General features: G+C 44.6%; 1 protein-coding gene across 3 annotated transcripts in view; it reads left to right on the forward strand.

Annotated features, from left to right (window-relative positions):
- Positions 1-26,904, forward strand: part of GUCY1A1 (guanylate cyclase 1 soluble subunit alpha 1) — a 64,925-nt gene that overhangs the window by 10,159 nt on the left and 27,862 nt on the right. For 2 of the 3 annotated variants that reach the window (XM_082391334.1, XM_082391333.1), the window contains exon 2: positions 25,346-25,709. The exons of the other annotated variant lie outside the window; for it this stretch is intronic. In XM_082391334.1, the coding sequence (XP_082247460.1) occupies positions 25,452-25,709 (258 nt within the window). In that variant the 5' untranslated portion in view covers positions 25,346-25,451. The remainder of the gene's footprint in view (positions 1-25,345; positions 25,710-26,904) is intronic. 3 annotated transcript variants of the gene reach the window in all.

The following is a 26,904-nucleotide window of genomic DNA, read 5'->3' on the forward strand; positions in this document are numbered from 1 at the left end:
ATATATCTGAATCACTTTGCTGTACACCTGAAGCTAACACAACATTGTAAATCAACATACTTCAGTTGAAAAAGAAACACCTGTTCAGATGTCTGGATTGCTACCAAACTCAGATCTCCCTCAGGATATTCATCCTTGGATTCCCAGTACCTGGCACACAGTGGGTGTCTTCCTAATTATTGATTTAAGTTTTTTGGTGCCTTGGTGCTGTAGGTATTCTGTTCGACAACACCATTTCAGGATTAGTATCTGTTTTGCAAGGACCCTACATGGACTGTCGTGGTCTTGGTCCTACACGCATGCCTGTGCTTTTCTCCCATGGGGCCTGCAGGCTGTTCAGAGCTGCTTCGAACTGTTAATTCTTTCACCATCGCCCAGCTACCCTTGGTCTTTCTAAGTTTACACCCTTCGCGGGTGTTACCCTCTCCCTGTGACCGGTGCTCGTTGACTTCCTGAGTATTCCACTTCCCTTGGGAATCTACGCTCACAGGGGATTTGCTTCCTCCACTTTGATCAGCTGTCATCGCTCAGGACTTCATTCGGCTCCGGCCCCCGCCCTCCGGGCCTTCCCATCACGCAGGGCTGCGCAGCTGAAAAAGCCGAGCCTTCCGTGTGCCCTTTCTGACCCCACCTCCTGCCCTTCCAGGAAGCCCCTCACCCGGCACCGCGCACCCGCTCCTGTCCTGCGACTGCTCCTGGGCCGGTCCCGATTTTCTCGGTTTTCCTCTTTGCTCAGCGCACTGACGTTGGACAACCACGTCGGCTTTGCCCCCTCCCTTAATCTCCTGCCACTAGCCCTGCCAGCACCCGATTCACTCCACCTTCAGCTTCAGGGATGGTTAACGGTGCTCGGAAGTTATTCTAGTCTTTCTTGGATAATTCCTGTCAATTTCCCCATCAGACATGTTCCAGGGTTCTCCAGGTTTTCCAGTCCAAATTATCTTTATTTTTTCACTTTTAGCAGATGATCTTATTTCCAAATTCAAGGAGAATATTAAGATCAATTTAGGCGAGCTATTGATCGATATTCATGTTGAACGCGTGAGGCATTCCTTTATTTGACCTGCTCTGAGCGTAAGAACTCTTTCCTTATAGTGAACTGTACTGTTTGCCTCTATAATCTTCATATCCCAAATTTACTTTACTTCTTAAAGTACTTATACAGAAAGCTTTTCTACATAACAGAGATATAATAGGTCTATGATCTCTATGGTAATATTCATTTCCTTCAACTTGTCCTTAATTGGCATAGGTCTAGAATCCCATTATCATCAAGGAATTTCTCCTTTGGATGAATTCCTGTTTTTCTGAAAGTGTGGTCCTGAGAGCTGAGCAAACAGGAACGGACTAACATCATTGGACTTGTCTGGCTATCTCCTCTGGGTACCACATGGTAAATCATCCTAAAGTCAAATTTGTCCTCTCCCCTTCTATATTTTTGGCATCCATACTGCACTGTTTAATTAAGCATCTTTTTGCATACTTCTCTGCAAGTATACTTCTTTTCCTCAATTTGTACATTTGGCTACTAGATTTGGGACTTTGAAAAATACTTATTGCGATTAAATGTAACCTTTACCTTTCATTAGCCTGTTGTTCCAGAAGGTCAGGATATTTTTGGATGCTGATTCCATGATACAGATTAGCTGCTCTTCCCCATTTAGAGGCATGAGCAGATGTGGTCAGGATGCAGTTAATATCTTCATCCAATAACGGTGCAGAGTGGAGAACAGGCAGGACGTTTGGTCCTAGACGCCTTCCCTTGCTTTGCAGGAGCCCATGAATTAGTGGTCTTTATAAGGCCATTTGGGCAGCGTTATAGTCAAGTGACTCTCCTTCCTCAGCGTTTACATTCCTTCATGTGGGCGGGGCGGATGCATTCTGTGACAGACTCAGTCAGGTTCCTTGCTGGACTGCATTTCCACTTTCTGCAGAATAGCTATGAAGCAACCCTGTAAAAACAAAAAGAAATAGCCCTGGGTTCCTTTGTAATGATGGGTTCCTTTGAGCTCTCCCTAGCTGGTGGGTAACAATACTTCACATTTTGGGTGCTTACAGATGATAATGTTAAGAATCTCGTGGGAGTCGTGCCTGGAATCAGTGTCAAGCTCTCAAGGCTAAAGTTGGAATCCACCTTCTTTGTTTTGAAAATTGAGACCATGGCTGGCTTCTTTGCTCCCTGTCAACCCTCCCTTCACATAACATTTTAAAAGATGATTGTAACTGTTCCCTTATCACATCCACACGTGCTTTCAGTACTTTGTGATGAAATTTTTCCAAATTAATGGATTTAAACTCATCTAGAATACTGAACATCATACTATGGCTTGGGCCTTAAATTTGTTACTTGATTTCTGTCTCGCTTTTGCCAGTATGATGACATTTTCTCGAGGAACTGAGGTGACACCAAACCAGAATCGGGTAGTTATGCTGCCCAGTGAGTCACCTTCATTTGGATTTCTTCACCCCCAGCAGTCAGTGCACTCCTCCTATAGCTGATAAACGCTCTTAGCACCACTATGCCTGGCAGTAATAACAAGAATTAAAAGAGTTTTTTTTGAATTTGGAGTTTTTGAAAGCTTCAGCTTACGTTATGTTTTATGACACAATTTTCAGAGGTTAGTCGCTTTTTGTACCTCTCAGGATGAAGTGTATTGTGGGTTATGCGTGTTACTGAGGAAGATACAAAGTTCATGACATTCCTGCCTGAAGGGGCTTAAAGTCCGCGTGTGGAGACAACCACCCAGGAACAGCCTTGGAATTACACATGTCAGCACTTTACCAGGAGCTTAATATTTGTGCCGCAGTTTTAGAAACTTCTCAAGAACTTGAAAAGCCAGAGTCCCACAGGAGGGAAATGCTGAAGGAGGCTTTCTAGGGAAGGTCTGGCGCTGAGCAGAGATTCTACAAGAAGATGAAGATGCCGGACTTCGCAGGACCTGTGGGATTTAAAGAGTGGGAAGAGTGGGGTGTGAGTGTGTGTGAGCGTGTGTGTGAGTAGGTATGAAGGTGTGTGTGAGAGTGTGTGTGTGAGTGTATGAGGGTGTGTGTGTGTGTGTGAAGGTGAGGGTGTGTGTGTGTGTGAGGGTGTGAGTGTGAGGTCAGTGTATGTGTGAGTGTGTGTATGAGTGTGTGTGAGACGAACCTGTGGATGGAGAACCGGCAACGCCACTTCTTCTCACCCCACCCCCTGCAGCGTCCCTTTGTGGGAAACACTGTGACCTCCCCTCCTCTTCTGGATTCCCTGGCCCCTTGCTGGGTCTTTGAGGGCCCGTACCTACTCAGCCTTTACATCTCAGACTAGGCTCTGCTTCCCAGAAGCTCTCCCTGCTCTTACAGGTCTGAATCGAGGGCCTTGTTGTTTCCCTGCACCTCCCTGCTCATCCCCTATGCTATTATTTATCCTCGGCTGTAATGTTTTTACTGAAGTAGAGTTGGTTTACATGTCATGTTGGTTTCCGGTGTCCAGCAAAGTGATTCACTTATATATATATATGCATATGTATATATGTTCTTTTTCAGATTCTTTTCCGTTACAGGTTATTAAAAGATATTGAGTAGAGTTCCCCGTGCTATACAGTGGTCCTTGTGGATTATCTATCTTATATACAGTAGTGTGTATCTGTGAATCCCAAACTCCTATTTTATCCCTCCCCCCCTTCCCCTTTGGTAACCGTAAGTTTGCTCTCTGTGTCTGTGCGTCTGTTTCTGTTTCGTAGACAAGCTCATTTATGTCACTTTCCTAGATTCCACTCTAAGCGACGTCATACGGTACTTGTCTTTCTCCGTCTTACCCTCCGCTGTAATCACGTGCTGAATTGACTCTTCTCCCCAATGGGAGGAGATGCCATTTCAGTTTAGTTCCCATTCTGTTCACAGACACGTAATAAAAGTGCTCCAGGGATCACGAGCGTTCGGTCAGAGTGTGTGATGTGAAATGGGCGTCTCAGAGCAGCGAGTGCTGGAAAATACCGATCAAAAGAGTTAAGGTTAAAAGGGGTTAGGTTACAACTAGACCAGGATGTCCACTGAACCTTTCTTTGTTAGGTTATGCGGAACCATTTTGTTGTTTAGAGTTTTGGGGAAAGGGTGTGTGGCACATGCATTGCTTTTAATTAGACCTTCATAGTCAATTCCAACCCTTCAGAGTTTTAGATGCAACTCTAGACTTAGGGAAATTGTTTGACTCCTCACATTGCATCAGGTGTTTCCATCCATGAGGTTGACAAACCCTAGAACTTCAATAATGCATATTTTTATTAGAGCAGTTTGATTATGTTACTAGTCTAATTGTATATGAATGCACTGAAATTGCCAGCTGCTTCTCATTCATTCTGCAGCTTCAGATATCCTCTATTACAAGTAGTTAAATGATACATGGCTCATATGATTAACTTAATTAAACACAGGACAAAGAATTTCAACGTTTCACTAGTATAATATGAACTTCTAAGTTGTGTATTGGTGAATATAAAACTGAATCAATATAGGTTAATTCAGAATTTAGAGGGTTACAAATGTAACGTGGAAGATACTTGGATAAACACAGTCACAGAGTCGAGACTTGATGGGTCAAGATTTGAGGCAAGAGATTCTTACGCTGAATCAACACAGTACGTTTCCAAATGTGATTAGCAACAGGCAATCCTCCCAGTGAAAACTCTGGGTAAAATTTCATTTTTCAATGTCTTAAAGTATTTGCAGTCACTAATGACTAATGACTAACATTCTTCTTTGTTCGTCTCTACTACAAGTAACAATAAGCCGCAGCCTCTCTTTGTGGATCTTTTCTGTGGGGACGGTTTAGAGAAATGTTCTTAAGCTCTTGTTGTGTCGCCTCATGCTGAAAACTGTTCCTGGCGGTGTGTGAGAGAGCTGTGGCCTTTCCTGACACGGCCTGTTGCGTAGCAGGCTGTCCTAAGCTCCTCCTCGTTCCCCGCTCCCTCTGAAGCTGTAAGAGTTTGTCCTGACTGAGGCCGGGTTGTCACCTGCAGCTCACCTGCTGGCTTGGCCAGGAGCAAGAAGGTTGTGTATCGCAGGTATCGTGAGGCCACAGCCCACATAAGTTTCTCTCGCATCGGTCCTGCCCTGTGGCCCGCTCATTTGGATTGATGCGGTCCTGTGGAGTGTATCTCTGGAGGCCACGGGGAACTGTTTGACCCAGAAAAGCAGCACAAGCTTGTTTGTCCAAGAGCAGAAGTCACTGTTATTATGTTGCCTTCTGCCTTCAATCAAGACCATGGTTTCTTGAATATAGACTTTCAAAGTCAAGAGAAAAAGGGAAGTGGTAGACGTCGCAGGTGGGGCTTAAGAAAGGCAGGTGAGTCGGGTGCCTTGGGCACCAGGGCGCTTCAGCAGCAAGGAGGAGGCCTGGGGAAGTCCTGGGAAGAGCTGTGTGCTCACACGTTTTCTTCCCTGTTAGTCTTCTTCGTCGCTGATGAAGAAACGTCTTAACTGGGGGTGGTTAGAACATTTTTGCTCACCAGCCTTGATCATCTGTCCAAATCCAACTGGAGTAAAATCTGTTGAGTTATTCTTGTCGTAATATTGGCTGTGTTTCGGTGCACAGTGGGTGCTGGGAGCTGTGTGCCGTCAGTCTGTTTTACACGCAGTGAAATGGTGTTGGGCTGTGCTTGTCTGCATTAGCTGTCTGACAAATAAGCGTCGGTCACTGCTTGAGTGCCGAGAAGAAGTGGTGCCGCGTGTGCGTGTCACACGCCGTGTGCAGTGGTGTAGAAGCGGCGCAGTGCTCACAGCTCCCCCTGGGTGATCTGACGGCCGCACGTCACCTCTAACTCTGCTCCCGTGTCTCGGTCACCCTCCTACTAGAATACTGTGTCACAGCCACGTTGTCCCAGCTGCAGTTTGTCACCAAACGCTTTCTTGTTCTGTCTTTCTCTTTTGCGCATACTTTTCTGCTCCTTGGAATACCTCCTCTTGTTTGTTATGCCTCGTTATTTCTTACTCATTCAACAGGGCTCAGCTTAAGAGTCATTCATTTGAGGAAGCACTTAGCAATGTACCGTGTCAGCATTCGATGAAGATATTCTGTGTCCCCATCACAACATGCCATGATAGTTCACACTTCACTGAATTTGTGTGCTTTTATCCTGTTCACCCACCAACCCCTACATGAGACCCTCCTTTAGGGTTTCATGTTGGCTTCTTTGTATTTGTTTGTTTTTGCTTTTAATTCCTGAAACCTCATCCCTTAGAATGTAGGAATAGGTGCTTAATAAATAATTTGCAGGATGTATGAACAAATGAATAAGCGAATGGTTGGATGGATGGGTAAATTCAGGAATTCAGGTAGACAGAAAGATTAAAGATTTTACATGGGTAGACTGATTATAAAGAAAGGTCTTAAAGAAAGCATCTGTGATGGAGTCCAGAGCAGAATATGAGCTTTAAAGGAGAAAGCTATGGTCTTGTCCGGCATTGGAGAGAAGTGTGCGTTGCCGGATGGAGAGTAGTGTGATGAGAAGGTAAAGCGGTGGTGTGTCCACGGTTAGTGAGATTGAAACTTAAACATCTGTGAGCAGTAACTATGCATTTGGTAAAAGAACCCACAGTCAATATACAATCGTTTGAAGTGAAAAGGAATATGTTTTCTATATTTAACACAGGTTGCTTTCTATATTTTCTATATTTAATTCAGGTTGCTCTAGTGGAAGTATGAAAAAACCCAGCCTTACACTGATGCATAGTTGAAAAGGGAGGAGGGGTTTAATATGTTTTAAGACAACTGTAGATATTCTTTTTGTATAAAAAATTCAAAATTTGAGAAGTGATCATTTCATAAAGGTTACTTGCCACATGGGATCTGAAACCATTAAAATCCATTGTTCTGTGAATGGAGCCTTTATTCCTGCGTGAATTTGGAACATCATGGTCACTGGAAAATACTGGTTCCCCTTGTTTTGCAGGTCTTCCAAATGTTGACAAACTTTACATTTTATATTATACAGTATCAAAATAATCACATTAATTAACATCACCACTGATCTCATCAGTACTGGGAAGCTGTCAGGCTACCATGGCAGATGTACATGGTGCAGCTGTGGGTTGAGGAAGTTTTCCAGTTCCCTCTTTTCAAGCAAAAAATCTGTCTTTAAGTAGAAGAAAAGTATAAATAAATTTTGCTTTACATTAGAATAAGTATTGTTGAATTCTAAAATAATAACTCTTAAAATGAAAATTTTAAATTTAGAAAAGTTAATATAATTTAATATCATTGCAAAACAAAACCCCAAAGTGTAGTTACTTCTTGTGTTTACATGTAAATGTAAGAAGAACTTGGGAATTTCAAAATAATGATTTATTGGACAATAATTAGGTTACAGAGATCAGAGCAAGTATAACGAATGAAAGGTAGAAAGAACACAGTAGAAGTTCGGAGAACAAATGGAGTTAATACCTGAATATACACATTCATACCCTAAACCTACTACGGTAGAGAAGTCTACAGGGGCATGCATTTCATTAGCTGCATAATGATGACCTTGTAGATGTCATGTAACTTCCAGAAAGCTGCACTATGTACTTGTGAGAGAATGAGAATGGAAAGGACACATGGTATCCGAGTGCTGTTATGAAAGCAGTTATTACCTTGCACCTTCTAGGAGAGGCTCTCAGGGCACCCCAGGGTGTGCAGAACTTGGAACCCTTTGACAACTACTGCTTTGTTAACCAAGCCTTGAACAAAGTAGCATCAAGGGGCTACAATAATGTAAATCTAATTTCAGGTCATAATAGGCAACATTCATTGAGTACGTACTATATTCCAAGCATTGTTAAAACGCAATTACCTTTCTTGAAACCCTTGAGAATGTTCTACCCTTATCATTTAATTTAAGATGAGGAAACAAAGTCAAGAGTAGAAAAATAATTTGCCTAAATGTCATACATTGAATTAGTGGTGGAACCAGTCTTTTTAGCCAGGCAGGGTCCATCCTCTAAAAACTATGCTTTAGGACTTCCCTGGTGGCTCAGTGGTTAAGAATCTGCCTGCCAATGCAGGGGACACGGGTTCAAGCCCTGGTCCGGGAACATCCCACATGCCGCAGAGCAACTAAGCCCGTGCGCCACGGATGCTGAGCCTGAACTCTAGAGCCCGCGAGCCACAACTACTGAGCCTGCGCTCTAGAGCCCACGAGCCACAACTACTGAAGCCCACGCGCCTAGAGCCCATGCTCTGCAACAAGAGAAGCCACTGCAATGAGAAGCCCATGCACCACAACGAAGAGTAGCCCCCGCTCGCCGCAACTAGAGAAAGCCAGCGTGCAGCAATGAAGACCCAATGCAGCAAAAATAAATAAATAAAAATTAATTAATTAGTTAAAAAAAAAACTATGCTTTACCACCTTAATGGCTTACATATAAGTTTTTCTGTTGGTTTGTATATGATTTTGCATATAATCAGTAGCATTTGTTTTTAACATAGTCAGATTAGACTCTATAGCATTATGAGCCTTAGAGTTAGGTTTTGATGATCTATGAACTTCCAAATAAAACACATAAAACCAGAAAAAAATTAATACATTTAATACAAATGATAGAAAGTCAGTTAAATTAAAGTATCTTTAAATTCTCCACCAAAGTTATGACTGTAATGTTTAGGAAACTTCTTTTTTTTCATATTCACTCTTGAAGAATATTTTGTTGGATTTATAATGTAAGGTAAAGAGAGTTTTTTTCTTCTTTCAGCCCATACATTTTTTTGCATTATCTGCTATTCTCTATTGTTTTGGTGAAAAGTAAGTAAAAATCATTTACTCCCTCTTTATTATATTTCTTTTTTTCACCTCTGGAAGTTTTTTAAAAGTTTTCTTTTAATCTTTGAATTTCAGAGGTTTGATAACATTATGCCTAGATGTAGTTTTCTTTGTATTTATCATGTGTGGGGTTTAATGAACTTCTTGGATCTGTGTTTGATGCTATCATCAAATATGGAATATTCCCAGACATTACTTGTTCAAATATTTTTCTGCTTCCATTTCCTCTCTCTTTTTCCCTGGACTCTAGATACATGTATGTTAGACCTTTAGATATTGTTCTACAGATTTCAGATGCTTTTCTATTTTATCACTCTTTATTCTCTTTGTGTTTTTGTTGGGGTTATTTCTGTTAACCTGACTTCATGTTCACTGATCCTTCCCTCTGATGTTAAATGGAATTCTTTATTTCCCTTGCTGTGATTTTTCATTTTTAGCATTTCCGATTGTTTCTTTTTCTTTATGTTCTGTTTCTTAATGGAAACTCCCTATTTATGCCTGCTATTCAACTAGGCCACTGGATTCTTTAATATATTTATCACGGGTGTTTTAAAGTTCCTGTCTGGTAACAACATCGGGGCCATTTCTTGGTCTCTTTCTGTTGACTGTTTTCTCTTGACCGTGGGTCACTTTTTTCTTCCTCTTCTCGTGTCATCTATCAGGTGTGTGTGTCATGTACCACATACACATATTAGGCTGCAAGTGTGGAGGACCAGCCCATCTTAGCTTCGGGGTCCTTAGTGTTCTAATCTCTCCTCCAGCAGCTAAAAGTCTGATAGACATTTAACTAGCCACTCTTGACCCCAGCCTGTGGGAGATTCTGCCACCTTCCACCACTTGATCTGGGATGAAAATAGCCCAGATCTCATCTCTTCCATGGCTTCTTATTTATTTATTTGGAATTTAGTTCATTTAGGTTCTTTTAGTCCTCCACTGAGTTGGTTTGTTTTTTTTTTTTTAATGACCTGGCTAAGGTATGACACTTACAATAAACCTCAAATACAAAAAATATACAGTTGGATAAGATTTGACAGGTGTATACACCTGTGAACCCATCACCACAATCAAGATAGAAGTCGTTTCCGTCACCCCTAAACAATTTCTTGTGTCCTTTTCCAATCAGCACCCCTCCTCTATCTCCAGGCAATTGCTGATCTGCTGTCTGTAATTCCGGGTTTGCTTGCAGTGTCTCGATTTTATACAAAGTACTATTACAGTGTGGACTCTTGTATGTGCAGTCCCATCGCTCAGATAATGATTTTGAGATTTATCTTCTTTGTTGCATGTTTCTGCTGGATAATAGTCCTTTGCACATATGGCTGTATAACATCTTTTTCATTCATTCACGTGATCAAAGACATTTCAATTGTTTCCAGTTTTGATTGTTACAAGTAAACCTGCTTCATGAATGTCTGTGTTCAAGTCTCTGTTTGTATATGTATTTACCTTTCTCATGAGCAAATACCTAGAAATGGAATAGCTGGGTGGTATGATCGGGTGTGTTCAACCTTTTAAGAAACCACCAAACTGCTTTCCAAAGTGGTTTGCTCCTTTTTACTTTCCCACCAGCGGTTTACGAAAGATTCCCGTCATTCCGCATCAGCATCAAGTCTCGGCATTGTCAGACTTCTAAATTTTAGACATTCTAATGGGTTTCTGTCTCATGACTAATATTATTGAGCATAAGGAGATGTTTATTGGCTAGCATTAGGTTTAGGCGAGGGTGGGAGTGTTGCCGAGTCCAAGCTCGCTCCGCTTGCCACACAACCGGACAATACGTCGAAAGACGCGGTGTTGACGCAGGCGATAGGGACTTTATTCGGAAAGCCGGCAGACCCAGAAGATGGTGGACTAGGGTCCCGAAGAAGCATCTTAACCAGGTTTGGATGCTAGTTTCTTTTATAGAACAGGGAGAGGGAGGTGAGGAGGTAAAGCACAATGAAAAAGGTAATAAGTTGTTGCAGATATTTCCGGTTCCGCCCAGACTCCGGAGGGGATGTACGAATTTCTTCCTTCCTGCGGCCGTTCTCAGGTGGGCCTGGTCAGGGTGTTCCTTGTGAGCGGAACAAAGTTATTTTAGCTTAATGCTCATGACCTGGGAGGCCGGGTTCCCAGAGATGGGCCATTATGGATAATTTAAGCTTATAGGCAACTTGATTATAGTGATTAACTTGTAGCAAAAAGCAACAGAACACAAAGGTTAAAGTAAAAGAAGCAGCTCCAACGCGGAGTCAGATGCGTTCTTCCCTGTTACAGGACCTCATGATGGGATTAAGTGCCCTTTTAAGAAGAGATACCTGAGAACTATCGCGTCTCTCTCTCTCTCTGTGTCTCTCTCTCTTCTCTCTTGCCCCCCCTATGTGACAAGGTAGGCATCTGCAAGCCACAAAGCCAGCTTTCACCAAAACTCGTCCATGCTAACACCCTGCCATTGACTTCCAGCCTGAAGAACCTGAGAAGACGTGTTAATGTTGTCGTGGGCACCCAGTTACCCAGTTTGTGGTGCTGAGTTACAGCAGGCCTGGCTGACCACCACACCCCCTGACCCTCTTCGGTCTCCCAACAAACCCCTCTGTTTGAACATGTGTCCTCTTCTTTTTCATTCTCAGCATACTTTTCTGATCTCTGCTTCTCCATCTGAGTCATAACATCCTTCTTCAATTCTCAAGTATGACTATTTCCCAGAGTCATCCATTTGGCCATCTTCTCTCTCTTTTGCGGCCCTTTGACATTGAACGGTTTGACTTAAAGTCCTGATTTAAATGGCTTCCTCTATCTAGAGGACCACAGATTCATATCTCTAATCTGTTTTACGCTCCTTAATTAAAGACTTCAATTTTCAGATGCATCTCTACCCAGATGTACTGCTAAGAATTCAAGATCCACGTGTGCAAAACACAGCTGACCATCCCTTTGTCAAACTGGCTTCTGGGGCCTCTTTCTATTAATGGCCCAACATCCTTCCAGACTGAACCTGAGTCATCCCGCTCCTCAGACCTACTCATTCGCCGCTGATGCCAACTTTAATTTTGTAGTATCTCTAGCACCACCCTTTCCTGCCTTTCCCACAACTTCCTGCATCCCCCCCGCCCCGTTCACCTCGCTGTACTTCCTCCATGGCATGCCCTTTTGCTCATGACTTCACGTCCAGTCTCTTGTCATTTTCAAATGAGCTTAGTGAACTTCATGCATTTCTACGTGTAGTGAGATTCTTCCTTTCCAAAAAAGGTAAACATTAAATAATAAAATAATGAAAGTGATAAAAAAGAAAAGGAAAATAATTGGACAAAAATAGTAAAAACAAATAGGACGGCTCATACCAAATAATAAGATAGAAAAGGAAAATACATAGGAAAACTTTTTGAAAATGATTTCTTCTCCAGTTGTGTGTTGCTTACATATGTGTATTTGTGCTGCACGTACAGAAGGATCCAGGGAAAATAAAGGGAAAAGACTGAGTGAACCGTATAATAAGGACTTAATATATCTGTATCCCATCCATGTTTATACCAGATGACTCCAAGCCGGTAGTCCTGTCTTTTAATTTCAGCATAAAATTAACTTACTAGGAGCCTAAAGTTAGATAAATTGTGATCTACATTGGCTAGTTAGATTAAGGCTGGAAACATACTTAACTTTCAATTAAGTGGCAAAGACAGGGTAATGAGTAAGTCAGGCTATTTAGAAAATATGTTTAGAGAATTAAAAAAGGACTAAAGATAGCTTCTTGAGAAAGTGCAAAAGGTGATGAGAAAATCGTGAAAAAGAGCCTGGGGAAATGTTTTAGAAACTGTGGACAGCCAAGCCAGTTTCGCAGCGTGTACTGATGCTGGTGCGAGGTGAAGAGGAAGGGCGACCCTCCGACTGGACGAAAAAGGAGCATGTGTGGTAACTCTCAGATCAACAGGTGTGGGACTTGAACTCAGAGGACGGAGCGGAGAAGTTTTCTCGAAGCATCACAGCCATTGCGGGGCCTCCACAGACGGAGGGGGCTTCTCTGCCTTTCAGTTGAGGAGGTGACCAGAGTGTGTGGAGTGATCACGTGGCCTCAGCTTCTGAGCGACCTCTGTCCCTCAGGAGCTTTGGGGTTTGGGCCAAGTCACGAGAATCTGGATTTCTGTTCCGCCACCTGCGAGTGGGAAGGACTGCAGTAAACAGCCTCTAAGGTCTCCTCAAGTTCTGAACTTGTGTCATGTAAGTGCCTGTGTCCTTATGTTGACTTTTGCGTAAAAGATACTGAAACGCAGCAGACACATTGTTTGTGTTCGCTGTGAACAGGAAAGTTCCTTCGGACCCTCCCTGTTTTCAGTTGGTCAGAGATGAGAAGACCTTAAAACAATGTAGTTGTGGTTTGGGGTTTAATGGGAAAGAACTTGCTCTCTCAACATGCCCCTTGGGGTGTCCAGACACACACCTGCAAATCCGTGTTCAGAAGCCAGGTGTCATTTCTGGTAATGATTTCTTCTGAACTGATCCTAATGTAGAAACTCAGAAACAAGTGAATTTCTGTTGGAATTTGCTGCATTTCTTTGGCTGGCCTGGTTCCAGCATAAGCTTCAAGGCCCGTGTCTCAGTGTCAGTGACAGAAGACCACTTTCTGTCTCAAGAATCAGAAAGAGCTGAACGGAAAACTCTAGAAGGCCTGTGACTGCCCGCAGCCTCTAACCATCAGTGGCCTGTGTTCCCCACTCCCCGGAGCTGCCAGAGCAACCTCTCTCCCCCCGCCCGGGGCCTCCAGGACGGGAGCCTTGGGTGAATCACAGAAGAGGGAAGATCTAACTCAAAAATCTAACTCTCTTCTGTGTCAACATTACTCTAATCCAGCTCTTTTTTTTTTTTTCACCTTTATTAGCCTTTTCCCTAGGATTTTAAAAGAAAATTTCTCAGAAAAATATACTTTCCCATAATTTATTCCTCTCCTTTACAATAAAGATGCTTTAAGTGTGTCAGAGACAACCACAGCCTTTCTAGTTGTCTTTTTTTTTTTTTTAATAAATTTATTTTTGGCTGTGTTGGGTCTTCATTGCGGTGCATGGGCTTCTCATTGCGGTGGCTTCTCTTGTTGTGGAGCGCGGGCTCTAGGCGCGCGGGCTCAGTAGTTGTGGCTCGCGGGCTCTAGAGCACAGGCTCAGTAGTTGTGGTGCACGGGCTTAGTTGCTCTGCGGCATGTGGGATCTTCCCGGACCAGGGCTCGAACCCGTGTCCCCTGCATTGTCAGGCAGATTCTTAACCACTGCGCCACCAGGGAAGCCCCTCTAGTTGTCTTCTGATTCTACTTTGATTCCTAAAACCAAAGAGGCTCAAAGTGAAATTTTGCACAACGGGGTCTCCTTAGAGTTCACGGGGGTCCCAAGAGGGCCCGTCCCACCTGCGTTTCTGGGATGTCTTCATTCCCTTGGTCCCAGGCCCAAAAGTCTGACCTTCCATTTTAGCAGATAAATTTAACCTTTGTTTTCCCCGACTGTATGTACTGCCAGAACAGTTTGAGTAATAATCACTATGGTATATAAAAGTCCCCCATTTTTCAAAGTCACCCCAGAGCATTGGCTTTATAACCAGATGGGCCTGGGTTCACCTCCTGTTTCTGCCACCCACTAGCAACGACCAAGGACAAGTTCCTTAATCTACGTTTTAGATTCTTCTTGTGTAACATATACACACACGCTCCCCATCAGATGGTTGTGAAGATTCGATGAGATAATGTATATGATGTCTTATAAGGTCAGCGAACTGAATCTCTAAAGGAGCAGACAGTAAATATTCTAGGCTTTGCTGGCCTTGGGGTCTCTGTCGCAATTACTCAGCTCCGCCACTGTTGTCCCAAAGCAGCAGCCTTGGGCCACAGGTAAAGGGATGAGCTTGTAAACATGGAAAAGCCCTGTTTTCCTTCTTTCGTCAGTACTTCACTTCCGACACCAACTGTGTGTGTTTCCTCCCCAAGAAATTCCCGACGCCAGCTGGGTGTCCTACAGTTTCATTCAGTTCTGAGACCGTATCCCATAGATTAAGGGCTCAGCCCCACAAGGCCGCCCCAACTTCAGAGCCTAATCACAAATTCATGCCACAACCAGCTCTAAATGGAAGCTTCCCACGACCCACCCCTGGGTTCCATATTATGCTAGAGGAGCTCCCAGAATTCAGGAAACAGCTTGCTTACTATATTACCCGTTGATTATAAACGGATACAATTCAAGAGCGGCCAGATGGAAGAGACGCACAGGGCAGGCGTGGGGAAGGACCCGGAGCTTCCATGAGCTCTGGGTGCATCATCTTTCTACACCTCCACGTGTTCCCCAGCCCAGAGCTCGCCCCTGCGCTTGGGGTTTTCTGTGGAGGCTTCGTTATGTAGGCATGATTGACTAACTCATTGCCCATTAGTGATTAAGTCAACCTCCAGCCCCCCCGCCCGCCCCCGAGAGATCTGGGAGGGATGCAAAGTTCCAACCTTCTAATCTCAGGTTGGCTTCCCTGGCAAGGAGGCCCCGTCCTAGGCTGCCCCGGGGCCTCCAGCCACCAGCTACCTCATTTGCGTAAAAAGCACCGTCACTCTGGAGATTCCAAGGGTTTGGGGAGCTGGGTGCCAGGAAACAGAAAAGGGCGAGAGTGGGCAGAGACCACCTATAAGTTTCTTATTATGGCACAACGTGGCCGTGTTCCAGTGAAGCTGTATTTGTGGACACTGCAATTTGAATTTCATTTCGTGCTCGTTTATCATGAGACATTCTTTTGGCTTGCCTCCATTACGTAATGTGAAGGCCATTCTTAGCACAAAGGCTGGACGGAACCGGGCAGTAGGCTGGACCTGACCCACGGGCCGACCCCGTGAGTGCCCAGTGCCCTGCTCAGGGCTGGTTCAGCTTCGTCTGACCCTCCCGTTGGCTCACCGCCCGCGCCTCCATTGCCATGCATTTCTTCGGGTCTCCTTGGTCTCCTCTTTGTTGGTGCCTGTGTGGCCAGGCGTACGCGTCTTGATTGATTTGTTCTTGGTGAGGCTGGGAAGGTTCTGTCTCCAGCAATGCTCACAGATCTTAAGTTTTTATGACTCTGTTAGTTTGTGGTCTTTTTCTCAAGGATCTTGGGAAAAGTTCCAAGGGCTGGATTAGAAGAATCCAGAGTCATTGTTGTGTCTTCTTCCATAATCTTCCTTCCAAATATGACAGGTTAGAGCCCAGATGATTTGACTTTCTTCCACCATAGAGTGAATTCTGTGCTCGTAAGGTCACCCTTCCTTCCCATCAAGGAGAAGCCACCTTAATGCCCCCTCGTTGTTCAGAATGTTAAATCAGATGCTCCACAGATATGACAGTCAATCCCAGAATGTACTATACTCTTGTCACAAACCCTGTTTTAGTCAGTCACTGGGTGAGGTACCTTGATTTCACAAATATCTTAAAATAAACATTCCAATAAGTGTCTCACGTCTCCCTCCTCATCACCTAAACCTTTCTACAAAGTGAGTCAACTTTGAGAAGGTAAGTAGATAAAAGGGTTAACACTGAATCAATTTTGACAACAGGTAACTTATCAAAGTAGTGATAGGAGAAAAAATATTTTGTATAACAAATACTAACCATTTGTCAATCTAGTGTTCTAGGAAAAGAAAATCAGATACCATGGAATTTCTATTTTACCTTGGTTGTTATGAGTTTATTTTGTTTAAAAAATTTCCACATTAGGAATAATGTGTATTTATTGAAAATAGTATGCACTCCAATGACATAATATTTGCTTGATTGATATAACGAGTTTGGTTTAATGAGTGGAAAAAGAGATTTAAAATCTAGCATAGTTCTTCAATGTTTATTCTAATATTTTATTAAAGAAATTTGGCATGCAACTTATTAGCTAATAGAATTACATAAGATGAAACCAAAATAGCATCTTAGTGCGCTGGGCTGTGCTGTAAACTCAACCAGGGATTGAACCTGGGCCCTGGGCAGTGAAAGTGCCAAGTTCTAACCCCTGGACCACCAGGGAATTCCCGCCTTACTTGTAAATTTAAATCAAACATTGTTGAGAATACAAGCACTTCTTATACAACATAACTGTTCCTAAAAAACTGTGTGTTGCAAAACTACGAACTAAAAATAAAAGGATTTATGGGAAGAAAATATGTTGGGGTGAAACCAGTCAGCGCTTATGGACACTAACAAAAGCTATACTAATCCTAACAAATATACAAGCTTAGTTAAAAAGACAAGCTGAATTCTGATGAAAACCGCGCTACAGTAATTATAGGACTGATTTAAGGGAAAAAAGGTAGCTTGATTGGAAGGGACTATATTATAGGAAAGCACAGAGCCTGCTGAGCTGTAGAGACAAGGAACCAATAAAGGAAACTCTGTAACAGGTTTTTCCAAGACAGGGCACGTGTTCAGACTGAGCTGAGGGGACCTGCAGGGGTGGGTGGGCGTCTTCAAATGTGACCGCTACTTTACGCCGACATTATTCCCCTATTTATTAGTATGAGCCAAACCGCAATACAGAAATACACAGTGTTTATCTGCAAATAGATGAAAACAAAATGGCTTTTTATGGAGTAAAAAGGCCTTACTTGTCTCCCTTAACCCTTCTCATAATAATCGCTATATTTTCTGTAAATTTTTTTTTTTAATTTAATTTAATTAATTTATTTATTTATTTTTGGCTGCATTGGGTCTTCGTTGCTATGCACGGGCTTTCTCTAGTTGCGGAGAGAGGGGGCTATTCTTCATTGCCGTGCGTGGGCTTCTCATTGCAGTGGCTTCTCTTGTTGCTCTAGAGTGCAGGCTCAGTAGTTGTGGCTCACGGGCCTAGTTGCTCCGCGGCATGTGGGATCTTCCCGGACCAGGGCTTGAACCCGTGTCCCCTGCATTGGCAGGCGGGTTCTCAACCACTGCGCCACCAGGGAAGCCCCTGTAAATGTATTTTGAAATGACTATGTCTTTGTAAGGAACTATTTGAGCAGTGTAACTAAGATGGGGATTAGAGGACTAGCTGGAGATTATTTAATGTGTTTGAGGAACAAAATATCAAAACGTTTATCTGATTTCCTCATGACCTGCCATAAGTGGGAATGATATTTAATTTGAAGAGATAGTAACTGTACGCATTCAGATTTCAGTGGTGATCGTCAAAAGCACAGATATTTAGGATTTATAGTCCCAAAGGTTTTCCTCTTTGATTAGTTATAAAGCATCCTGTAGACATTTTGCTGTAACAATTGAGAATCAAAAAATGATCATTCTTAGAGTTAAAAACCTCCCTACTCTAGAGTGCACTAAACTTCGCTCTTACTTCCAGCTTGTCACCGAACTGCCTGCTGAATGCAATAAGAAAGGTGCGGGTCACAGCCGCCTATTTTCAAGAAAGGATGAATGTAGTGTGTTAAACGTAAGTTACGTGCCGTAGCGTAGCTTTAGTGAGGCAGCTGTTTCCAGCAGGGGATTGCTGGTATGTTGGGCCCCCAGAGCTGAGGTCGCCGTGGCCTTTAGAGGTGACCTCTTAGCTTTGGGGAGGGTGACCAGTACTGGCTCTTAGGCACAAAAATATTTAAGAAACGCACCCTCCACTCTTGCAGAGAGCTAGAGACGCCTTGCTCTGGGGGGGTGGGTCCCTGGCCTGGAATCTGAAGGGCGGTCAGCTTGCCCACGTCTGGGCTTTTGAAGAGGGAAGAATTGCTTCCCTAAAGGGGGTTTCAGTCGGAGAGTTGAAGCATCCAGCTCCCACGAGGGGTTATGCAATACTGAAAACCGCACATCTGGACTTAGTGATGGCCTAATGGCCAAATCCTGGGAAGTGAACTGCGGACCGTTTTGGTGGCCGTCCCTGGACCCTGGTCTCCCCTCCGCGGGGCTGGGGTATTGAGAAGGTGAGTCCGGGGCCTGTGGGCTGCCTTTCCTTCATCGCCACGTCCCCCCAGGAGACACAGCCTGTGGGTTCTCTCTCTGAAACGCCGCAGGGGTTGATCCACTTTTTATCCTCAGAGTGTCTCCGTCATCCCACCCAGATCGGCCGCCTGTCCAACTCTGACCCAGCCCTCAGCCTGCATCTCAGATAATCTTTTAAAAATACGATCCCGGCCTCACCTCTTAGTCACTCGGCTGCTTGGCCTCGGAAGAGGGCGGTGGCTTACACAGCGCGGATCACACGCTCGCGTCTGGAGCGCCCTGGCCTCCCCGGGGGCTCCCCGGCCGCTTGCCCCCCACCCCACCCCGGGCCGGGATTGGTTCCGCTCCCGGAACGTGGCTGGGTCCGCCCTGGCCTCCAAGCGCGCTGTTCTCTCTGCGGCTCGCTTCACCTGGCTCGCGGCCACTGTTCAGCTCGCTGTCTCCTCCTGCTGGGACTGGGTTTGGATCCCTCGTGTCCCCCCTGGATCGCAGTGTGCCTGTCCTTGAATAGCACACATCACACTGGGAACTGTCGTGTCAGGACGAGTTTTCCTAAAGGAAGCCCTCCTGCGCCGCTGGTGGGGGTGTAAATCGGTGCAGCCACTGTGGAGAACGGTATGGAGGTGCCTTTAAAGCTAAAAATAGAGTTGCTGTTATGACCCAGCAATCCCCCTCCTGGGCACCTATCCGGAGAAAACCGTAAATCGAAAAGACACATGCACCCCAGTGATCGCAGCAGCACTCTTTACGGTAACCAGGTCATGGAAGCAACCTAATTATCCATCGACAGAGGAATGGATAAAGAAGATGTGGTACGAATATGCAATGGAATACTGCTCAGCCATAAAAAAGAATGGAATGATGCCATTTGCAGCAACATGGATGGACCTAGAGATTATCATACTGAGTGAAGTAAGTCAGAGAAAGACAAATGCCATGTGATATTGCTAATATGCGGAATCGAAAATATGGTACAAATGAACTTATTTACAAAGCAGATACAGACTCACAGACATAGAGAACAGACTTGGATTACCAAAGGAGAAAAGGGGTGGGGGAGGGATAAATTAGGAGTTACAAAAAAAAAAAAAAAAAGAAATAGTTTTTCTGCTGGATTGTAAGCTCCATGTGTCTGTGAGGACTTTTGCGTGTGGCTCTGCCCTTGCGTCTGGAAGAAGGTCCCACACAGGCCATCCATAAACGCTTGTTGAACAGAATGAAAGTGAACAAATGAAGGAATGAAGGAATGAAGCAGGAAGCAATCCAGTGCATCGAAGAATCTATGGGAGTGGAGGTTATGAAAAGCAAAATGCCAGCGGCAGGGGGAAGTCAGGTGTGTGCAGAGCTTTAACTTTCAGGAGCTCATGGTTGAATTTAGCAAGGAGGTTTGGGTGACGTGGTGGAAGCAAAGCCAGGGCCTTGTAGGCACAGGAGTAAATCTCGTCTGAGGGGGTGAGTGCAGCCCAGGGGCCGTGACCAGAAGGGGAAGCAGAGGGGACTGTGGAGCTGGGAGCAGGGGCCTTCGCTGGCCCTCCCTCCGCCCAGCACTGCACAGACTTGGAAGTTCTCACCAGCTTTTCTACTACTTTGTCCTGCTGTCCTGGTCTATCGCAGGGGAAAGTTCTATAAATATTGCTTACTGCCAGGTGAAAAGAAACACGTTTTAAAGGCCTGACTTTTGGATTTTTATTTAATAATTTTTCAGCTTTTGAGGAATGAAAACGTTCGATTTTCTGAACATGAAGCTGTCTTCTTGACGTTTATTTATGAAAAAGGTTGCTACAGCTTGGGCCGGGGTTGGCACACTTTATCCTTACCGAGGCAGTTTGTTTTGAAGTTCTCTCTTCTTTCAGCTACTCTTCAAAATCTGGACTTTGGGATTTAATCTTAAAACACTTATATTTCTTGAATCACAGGTTTCGGCATGGCTGGGTGCTAAGTCTGGCATATGACCTGCTGTTGGAAAACAGGCTTTCCGTGTGAGAGACTATGCATAGGGTGCTTTCTTCAGGTTTTTTTTTACATGTGGAAACAAGGGTTTTGTGCTTCATTCTCTGCTAGAGGTTCATGATGGAGAATCCCATTACCTGCACAGGAAGGCATCCTCGTTACTTTTCTAAATTTTTATTGGAGTCTAGTTTCTTTACCATGCTGTGTTAGTTTCAGGTGCACAGCACAGTGAATCTGTTATACACACACATAGAGCCACTCTCTCTGCCTCCTGGTTATTAATATGAGGCCAATACATGGGTCTTTATTCTCACCGTAGCGGAGTTAATCACTTACCAGTAAAGGGAGAGAGCAGTCAGTGGATTTGGAGGCCGTTTAATCATCAACCCTGGGGATGGCAAGTACCTCTCCGAGCTCCTGACAATCTCTCTCCCACTGCTTGCCAAGGCCTTGTCACCACATTTATCACTTTGATTCACTTGTTTTTTCCTTCCCCTGTCACTACCATCTCTACACCCAGCTCTGTACTGGATTCAGGGACTGACCCAACCGTTTCTGAAGTTGCTGCTAATGTTACACGTAAAAATCATCATTCGTTCTGTTGAAGAACGTGGTCTGTCTTCCTGGCAAACGCAAGGCAAACGCGGGTTTCCAAGGTAGCAGCACTGGGTGCGTCTGTTCACAGTGTAATCTCATCAGCTGAACAGACCAAGGATGCTAATTAGTTTGTTGATACATATGTGATTTAACGAGACTCGACACTTAACTGATGTTGAAGTATGCACAGCTTGTTTCCTGTCGCTGTTTTTACTTTAATAAAAAAAACCATGTTAGGCACATTGGCTGGAAATTAGAGCATTGTGCCATCTCGGAGAAGAAAGAATTTCCAGGAACGTTGACTGGTCAGTTGTATCCTGCTCTAGCGAGGTTGAAGAGAAGATGAGGGTAAAATATCGGGTTTGGGGACAGGGGTTGAAATCCAATTTAAATGAGAAGATTAAGCATAATGGAAGAATTTTCATAAACTACATTATGTCAAACTCCTAGGTCCAATACTAAAATTATAATAGGTACCAGAATAACTTATTTTAGGAAGAAATTCCAGACGTGCATCAGCTCCAACATATAATCTTGTATTTTTTGTGGCCTTCTTTTTTTTTGACTGCCCTCTTTTCTAGTTATTGTATTATATGTTTACATAACTGGAACCATGGCATTCAATTAATACGGTTCTTCCTAAAAATTCATATAAAATAATGGTATTGTAATTTTTATGAATGAATATTTATTTAATATTATCTACTATACTCTCCTTTATTATCTTCACGTTGTACAGAACTGGATCCACAGAGGTTCTCTATTTTAGGGGCGGGATGGGGAGAAGAGGAGATGAAGTAATCTGACCCTATAGTCAAAGTTATATTCGGATTAAAGTGCGTCAGTTAATTTGCTCAGCTTTTTGCAAACAGCGGTCAGCACACTATGGCCCGTGGGCCCAGTGCAGCCGGTTTTTACGGGAACACGTCCGTGCCCGGCCCTCTGTGCATCTGCTGTAGCTGCTTTCCCGCCAGCAGTGGCAGAGTGGGGCCACTGACTGCAGCGCTGAAGTGACCTATGGCCCTTTACAGGAAGGTTTGACCCTGAGCTCCAGTGTGTGTGAGGACAGGAATTAGTAAACAGGAACAGTGAGGTTGAGATACATCAAAGACTGAGACACAGACACTTGTAGAACTGACTCTTAAACGAAGCCTGCTTGAGAGCCCTAGATCTGCAGGTTTTTCAGAATCCAAGTAACCGTCCCTGCATCACCAGATTACCTTTGGGCCACTCAGCAGCCCGCGGACAGAGGCAGCGCCCTCTTCTCTGCCCGCAGAGTAAGGTTTCTGCTCCTGAATGCGGAGGATCTTCCTCTGAACCTTCTGAAGATTAGTAAGTGACGTGTGATCACAGACTTGGGGTTTGACTTTAAGAAACAGAGAGTCACTTACATGTGGAACCTTGAAAAAATGACACAAGTGAACCTATTTACAAAACAGAAACAGACTCACAGACATAGAAAACAAACTTCTGGTTACCAGAGGGGGAAGGCGGGGGGCAGGGATAAATTAGGAGTTTGGGATTAACATACACACACTACTATATAGGTAACCAACAAGGATCTACTGTATAGCACAGAGAACTCTACTCAATATTTTGTAACAACCTATAAGGGGAAATAATCTGAAAAAATAGATACATATGTGTATAACTGAGTCACTTTGCTGAAACTAACGCAACATTGTAAATCAACTATAGTCCAATATAACATAAAAATTAAAGAAAAAAGAAAAAAAGAAAAAGAAACAGAGAGTCCCGGCAGCTTCTTCTGGCCACTCAGCATCCGTCATCTTCCTCAAACCTGATAACCCAGCGACACCCCAGGGGCTGTCAGATGTGAATTTAGCTTCCTTATTTGTCCCAGTTTAGGAAGTGAGTTGTCCATTGTTATAAGCTTGTTAGTAACGTATCTGTGACAAATTACAAGCTGATGCTTATATATATTAGGAACATACTGAGAGCACTGAGGGGCACAGAAAAGACAAAAAAGTGATCGGACTCCAGTTCCAAAGCCTGAAACAGAAGATTTTTTTTTTTTTAACATCTTTATTGGAGTATAATTGCTTCACAATGGTGTGCTAGTTTCTGCTCTATACAAGGTGAATCAGCTACACATACACATGACATAAGATTTTATCCCGGATGATTCAAGCACCACCAGCCAGTGAGCAGGAGAATTATGCTCTTCTTTGCTTTCTAATGTAAACTTGAAAACCGTATCTTTAAGATAAACTAATCCTACTGTATAAACTAAGCCTGATTATTTAGAAGCTAGTCTCACTTGGTAAAATATGAGTTTGGGTTCATCGAAAGGCACTGGCTGTGGAGTCAGATGGACCTACATTTGAACCCTAGTTCTGGCGCTTTCTAGCATTTCCAGTGGAATGACCTAAACTTTGAGCCCCTGGCCTGTTGGAGCTAATAATACCTACTCCCAATGTCTGCTGTGTGGCTTCAGTGTAAATACAGAGTTCCCAGCCCTGTACCAGGCACTGAGTAGGGGTTAAGTAACCATGGGTTCTTTTTCACTCTTTTTTTGTGCTTTTTGATTTTCCAAGTATGGAAATAGTTGGTGGACCCAAGTTAATCAAGATCATTGTATTTTTTTGTTTGTTTTTGTTTTTAATAAATTTATTTTCTTTATTTTTATTTTTGGCTGCGTCGGGTCTTCGTTGCTGCTCACGGGCTTTCTCTAGTTGCGGCGAGCGGGGGCTACTCTTCGTTGCGGTGTGCGGGCTTCTCATTGCGGTGGCTTCTCTTGTTGCGGAGCACGGGCTGTAGGCGTGCAGGCTCAGTAGTTGTGGCTCGCGGGCTCTAGAGCACAGGCTCAGTAGTTGTGGCGCACGGGCTTAGTTGCTCCGCGGCATGTGGGATCTTCCTGGACCAGGGCTCGGACCCGTGTCCCCTGCATCGGCAGGCAGATTCTTAACCGCTGCGCCACCAGGGAAGCCCAAGATCTTTGTACTGTTGAGAAGCTGAATTTACAACCACACGGTTCCACTGAAAAGTAACTAATGAGACGTGGGTTGTGAATTGTGTGGCGACTCAGTCAGAACATCAACAAAAACAAAAGTAAGAGGGAAAGTCGGCCAGAAGGGCTGTGCGTGTGACTTCAGGGACCCCTAGGAAGAGAGGCTTTCTTGATTTACCCCGGTGTTGTGTGGATTCGGATCCTGAGACCCTTGCAAATCCAATGGCATGGTCTTAGGAATCAGGAGTTCTTTGAAAAAATATTATGTGTTTTTCATTTTGGTGATATATATATATATATATTTTTTTTTTTTTTAAAGGAATTCCTTTATTTATTTATTTATTTTTGGCTGTGTTGGGTCTTCGTTTCTGTGCTAGGGTTTTCTCTAGTTGCGGCAAGCGGGGACCACTCTTCATCGCGGTGCGCGGGCCTCTCACTATCGCGGCCTCTCTTGTTGCGGAGCACAGGCTCCAGACGCGCAGGCTCAGTAGTTGTGGCTCACGGGCCCAGCTGCTCCGCGGCATGTGGGATCTTCCCAGACCAGGGCTCGAACCTGTGTCCCCTGCACTGGCAGGCAGATTCTCAACCACTGCGCCACCAGGGAAGCCCAATTTTGGTGATATTTTTAAGTTATTTTACTATTTATAGAGACAAGTATCTTCTTTGCCAGTAATCATTTCAATTAATTTTTTTCATGTAATTCTTTTCATGTAAAAGTCAGTGTTTCAGATCTAATCACATATACTTGGGCCTCATTATATACATTTTTTTCTTTAGGTATGTTTAGGAGACATTAGACATGCTATTCTGATTTTTCAGAAAAGACAGCACAGTGAGAATGTAGCAGTACCAGCAGTGACATGACATAGATTGAGACTCAGCCTGTGCCGTAAAACCGTAGTGTTTAACTCTTGTGGAATCACACAGGGCCACATGGGCTATAAAAATGAGAATCAGTAGTTTGTGCTAAAGACATTTAGGAGAAAATTGCATTCCGTTTGAAAACTATTAAAATACTAAAAGGAAGTACTAGTATACCAGGATGCATGCGTATGAAATAAAGATCTTTACCAGATGTTCCATCCATGAATTGACATTTGCAGCAGAATTTTTTCTTTACTTGCAAATGACATAGCACTGTACGGTCTTTGCTTTTGCACACCTGCCTTTCTCTGTTTCCCTAGGAGTCCAGAGTCGCTCCTCTTTCTGTCCTGACCTTCTGCTGCCCCTGGACGCTCCAGCCACCAGTGTCCCCGGCCCCGTAAGAACAGCCGCCAGGAGGTGGGCACCATGTTTTGCGCGAAGCTGAAGGACCTGCAGATCACGGGGGACTGCCCCTTCTCGCTGCTGGCCCCGGGCCCGGCCCCCAAAGAGCCCGCGGGCGAGGCGGCGGGGGGCGGGCCCGCAGCTCCGCCCGGCCGGCAGGGCGTGTGTCCCCGCGACCCCGGGGAGAAGCCGCCCGCAGGGCCTCCGCAGAGGAAGAGCAGCCGCAGCCGCGTCTACCTGCACACTTTGGCAGAGAGTATTTGCAAACTGATCTTCCCGGAGGTGAGTGCCTGGCCTTTCGAGATTGTACTGATAATTTGAAAACGGCAAAAGGATGTTTTCCTAAGGAAAATGTGAACACTTGCTTTCTCACTTTCAAGGCTACAGTCGATGTAGACGGTTTTCTGCAAACATGTTTTTTAAAGCAGTCGTTTTCTTAAATTGTGATTAATTGAACGTGTTTAAAATGTTGCATGCCTTTCCAGAGCACCGCGCGCTCTGACAAGCTTCGCGCCTCCGAGCCGCTGCTTCTCCCTCTGGCCCCGGCACCCGCGCCTGAAAATGCAAACGCTCGCGGCCCCTGCCCCCTAGGGCCTGCGCGGGCATCAGGTGGAACGAGCCACAGCGCTCGCCACCCACAGGGCCCGTTTTCTACTTACCGGTGCCAAGCTGTGTTTTATGGGTTCGTTCGCTGTATTTTTAGAGCTAAATTCCTTGAAGGATAACTTATTCCCTGCTGGGTTTTCCTAAGCGCGTCATTGTTCCCTGGTAGCTTGGTGCGGTGGGAAGACCGCCTCAGCCTGCCGGTTCAGAGCCTGAAGTCTCCACTCGCGCCGGGCCTGCCCGTGACCCCCACCCGCCCCCAGCTCAGACACGTCTCCGTGTAGCTCTGTGGGCTGGCCTGCGCCGCCCGGTGCCGTCCTGAGGTGTGGAGCGCAGCCCGTAAGGGAAGCCTGCAAAGACCGATGCTGTCAGGTCTCCCTTATATGTGGAACCTTAAGAACAACGCCAGCAACCCGTAGAAAGTAGAGGCCGGCGGTCAGAAGATGAATGAGTGCTCGGGGGCGGCGTGCAGCGTGGCCACTGCACCTGGCTCTGCTGGCTGACGTGTAGGAAAGCCGTTAGGCAAATCCTGGGAGCTCTCGGCACAAGGAGACGTTGGTTTTCTTCTTTCTTTCTGTTCTCTTTACTGTAGCTATATGAGACGGTGGATGTTAGCTGAACCTATTGTGGTAATTATTTCACACTCTATGTAAATCAAGCCGTCATGCTGTGCCCTGTAAACTTAGACAGTGATGTATGTCAATTATTTCTCAATAAAACGGGGGGGAAATGGGGGGAAAAGAACTCTGGGGACAGAGCACAGACCAGGTAAAATGTCTTTGGAATGGATGGGGCATGTGGAGGGTTCCTTGCCCCCTGGGGTCAAAGAGAAGAGCTACTGAAAGGCTTCATGGAGTGTCTTCGTCCCTCTGTC

Source organism: Balaenoptera borealis, assembly GCF_965194805.1.
Source record: "Balaenoptera borealis genome assembly, chromosome: 4".
Taxonomy (NCBI): Eukaryota; Metazoa; Chordata; class Mammalia; order Artiodactyla; family Balaenopteridae; genus Balaenoptera; species Balaenoptera borealis.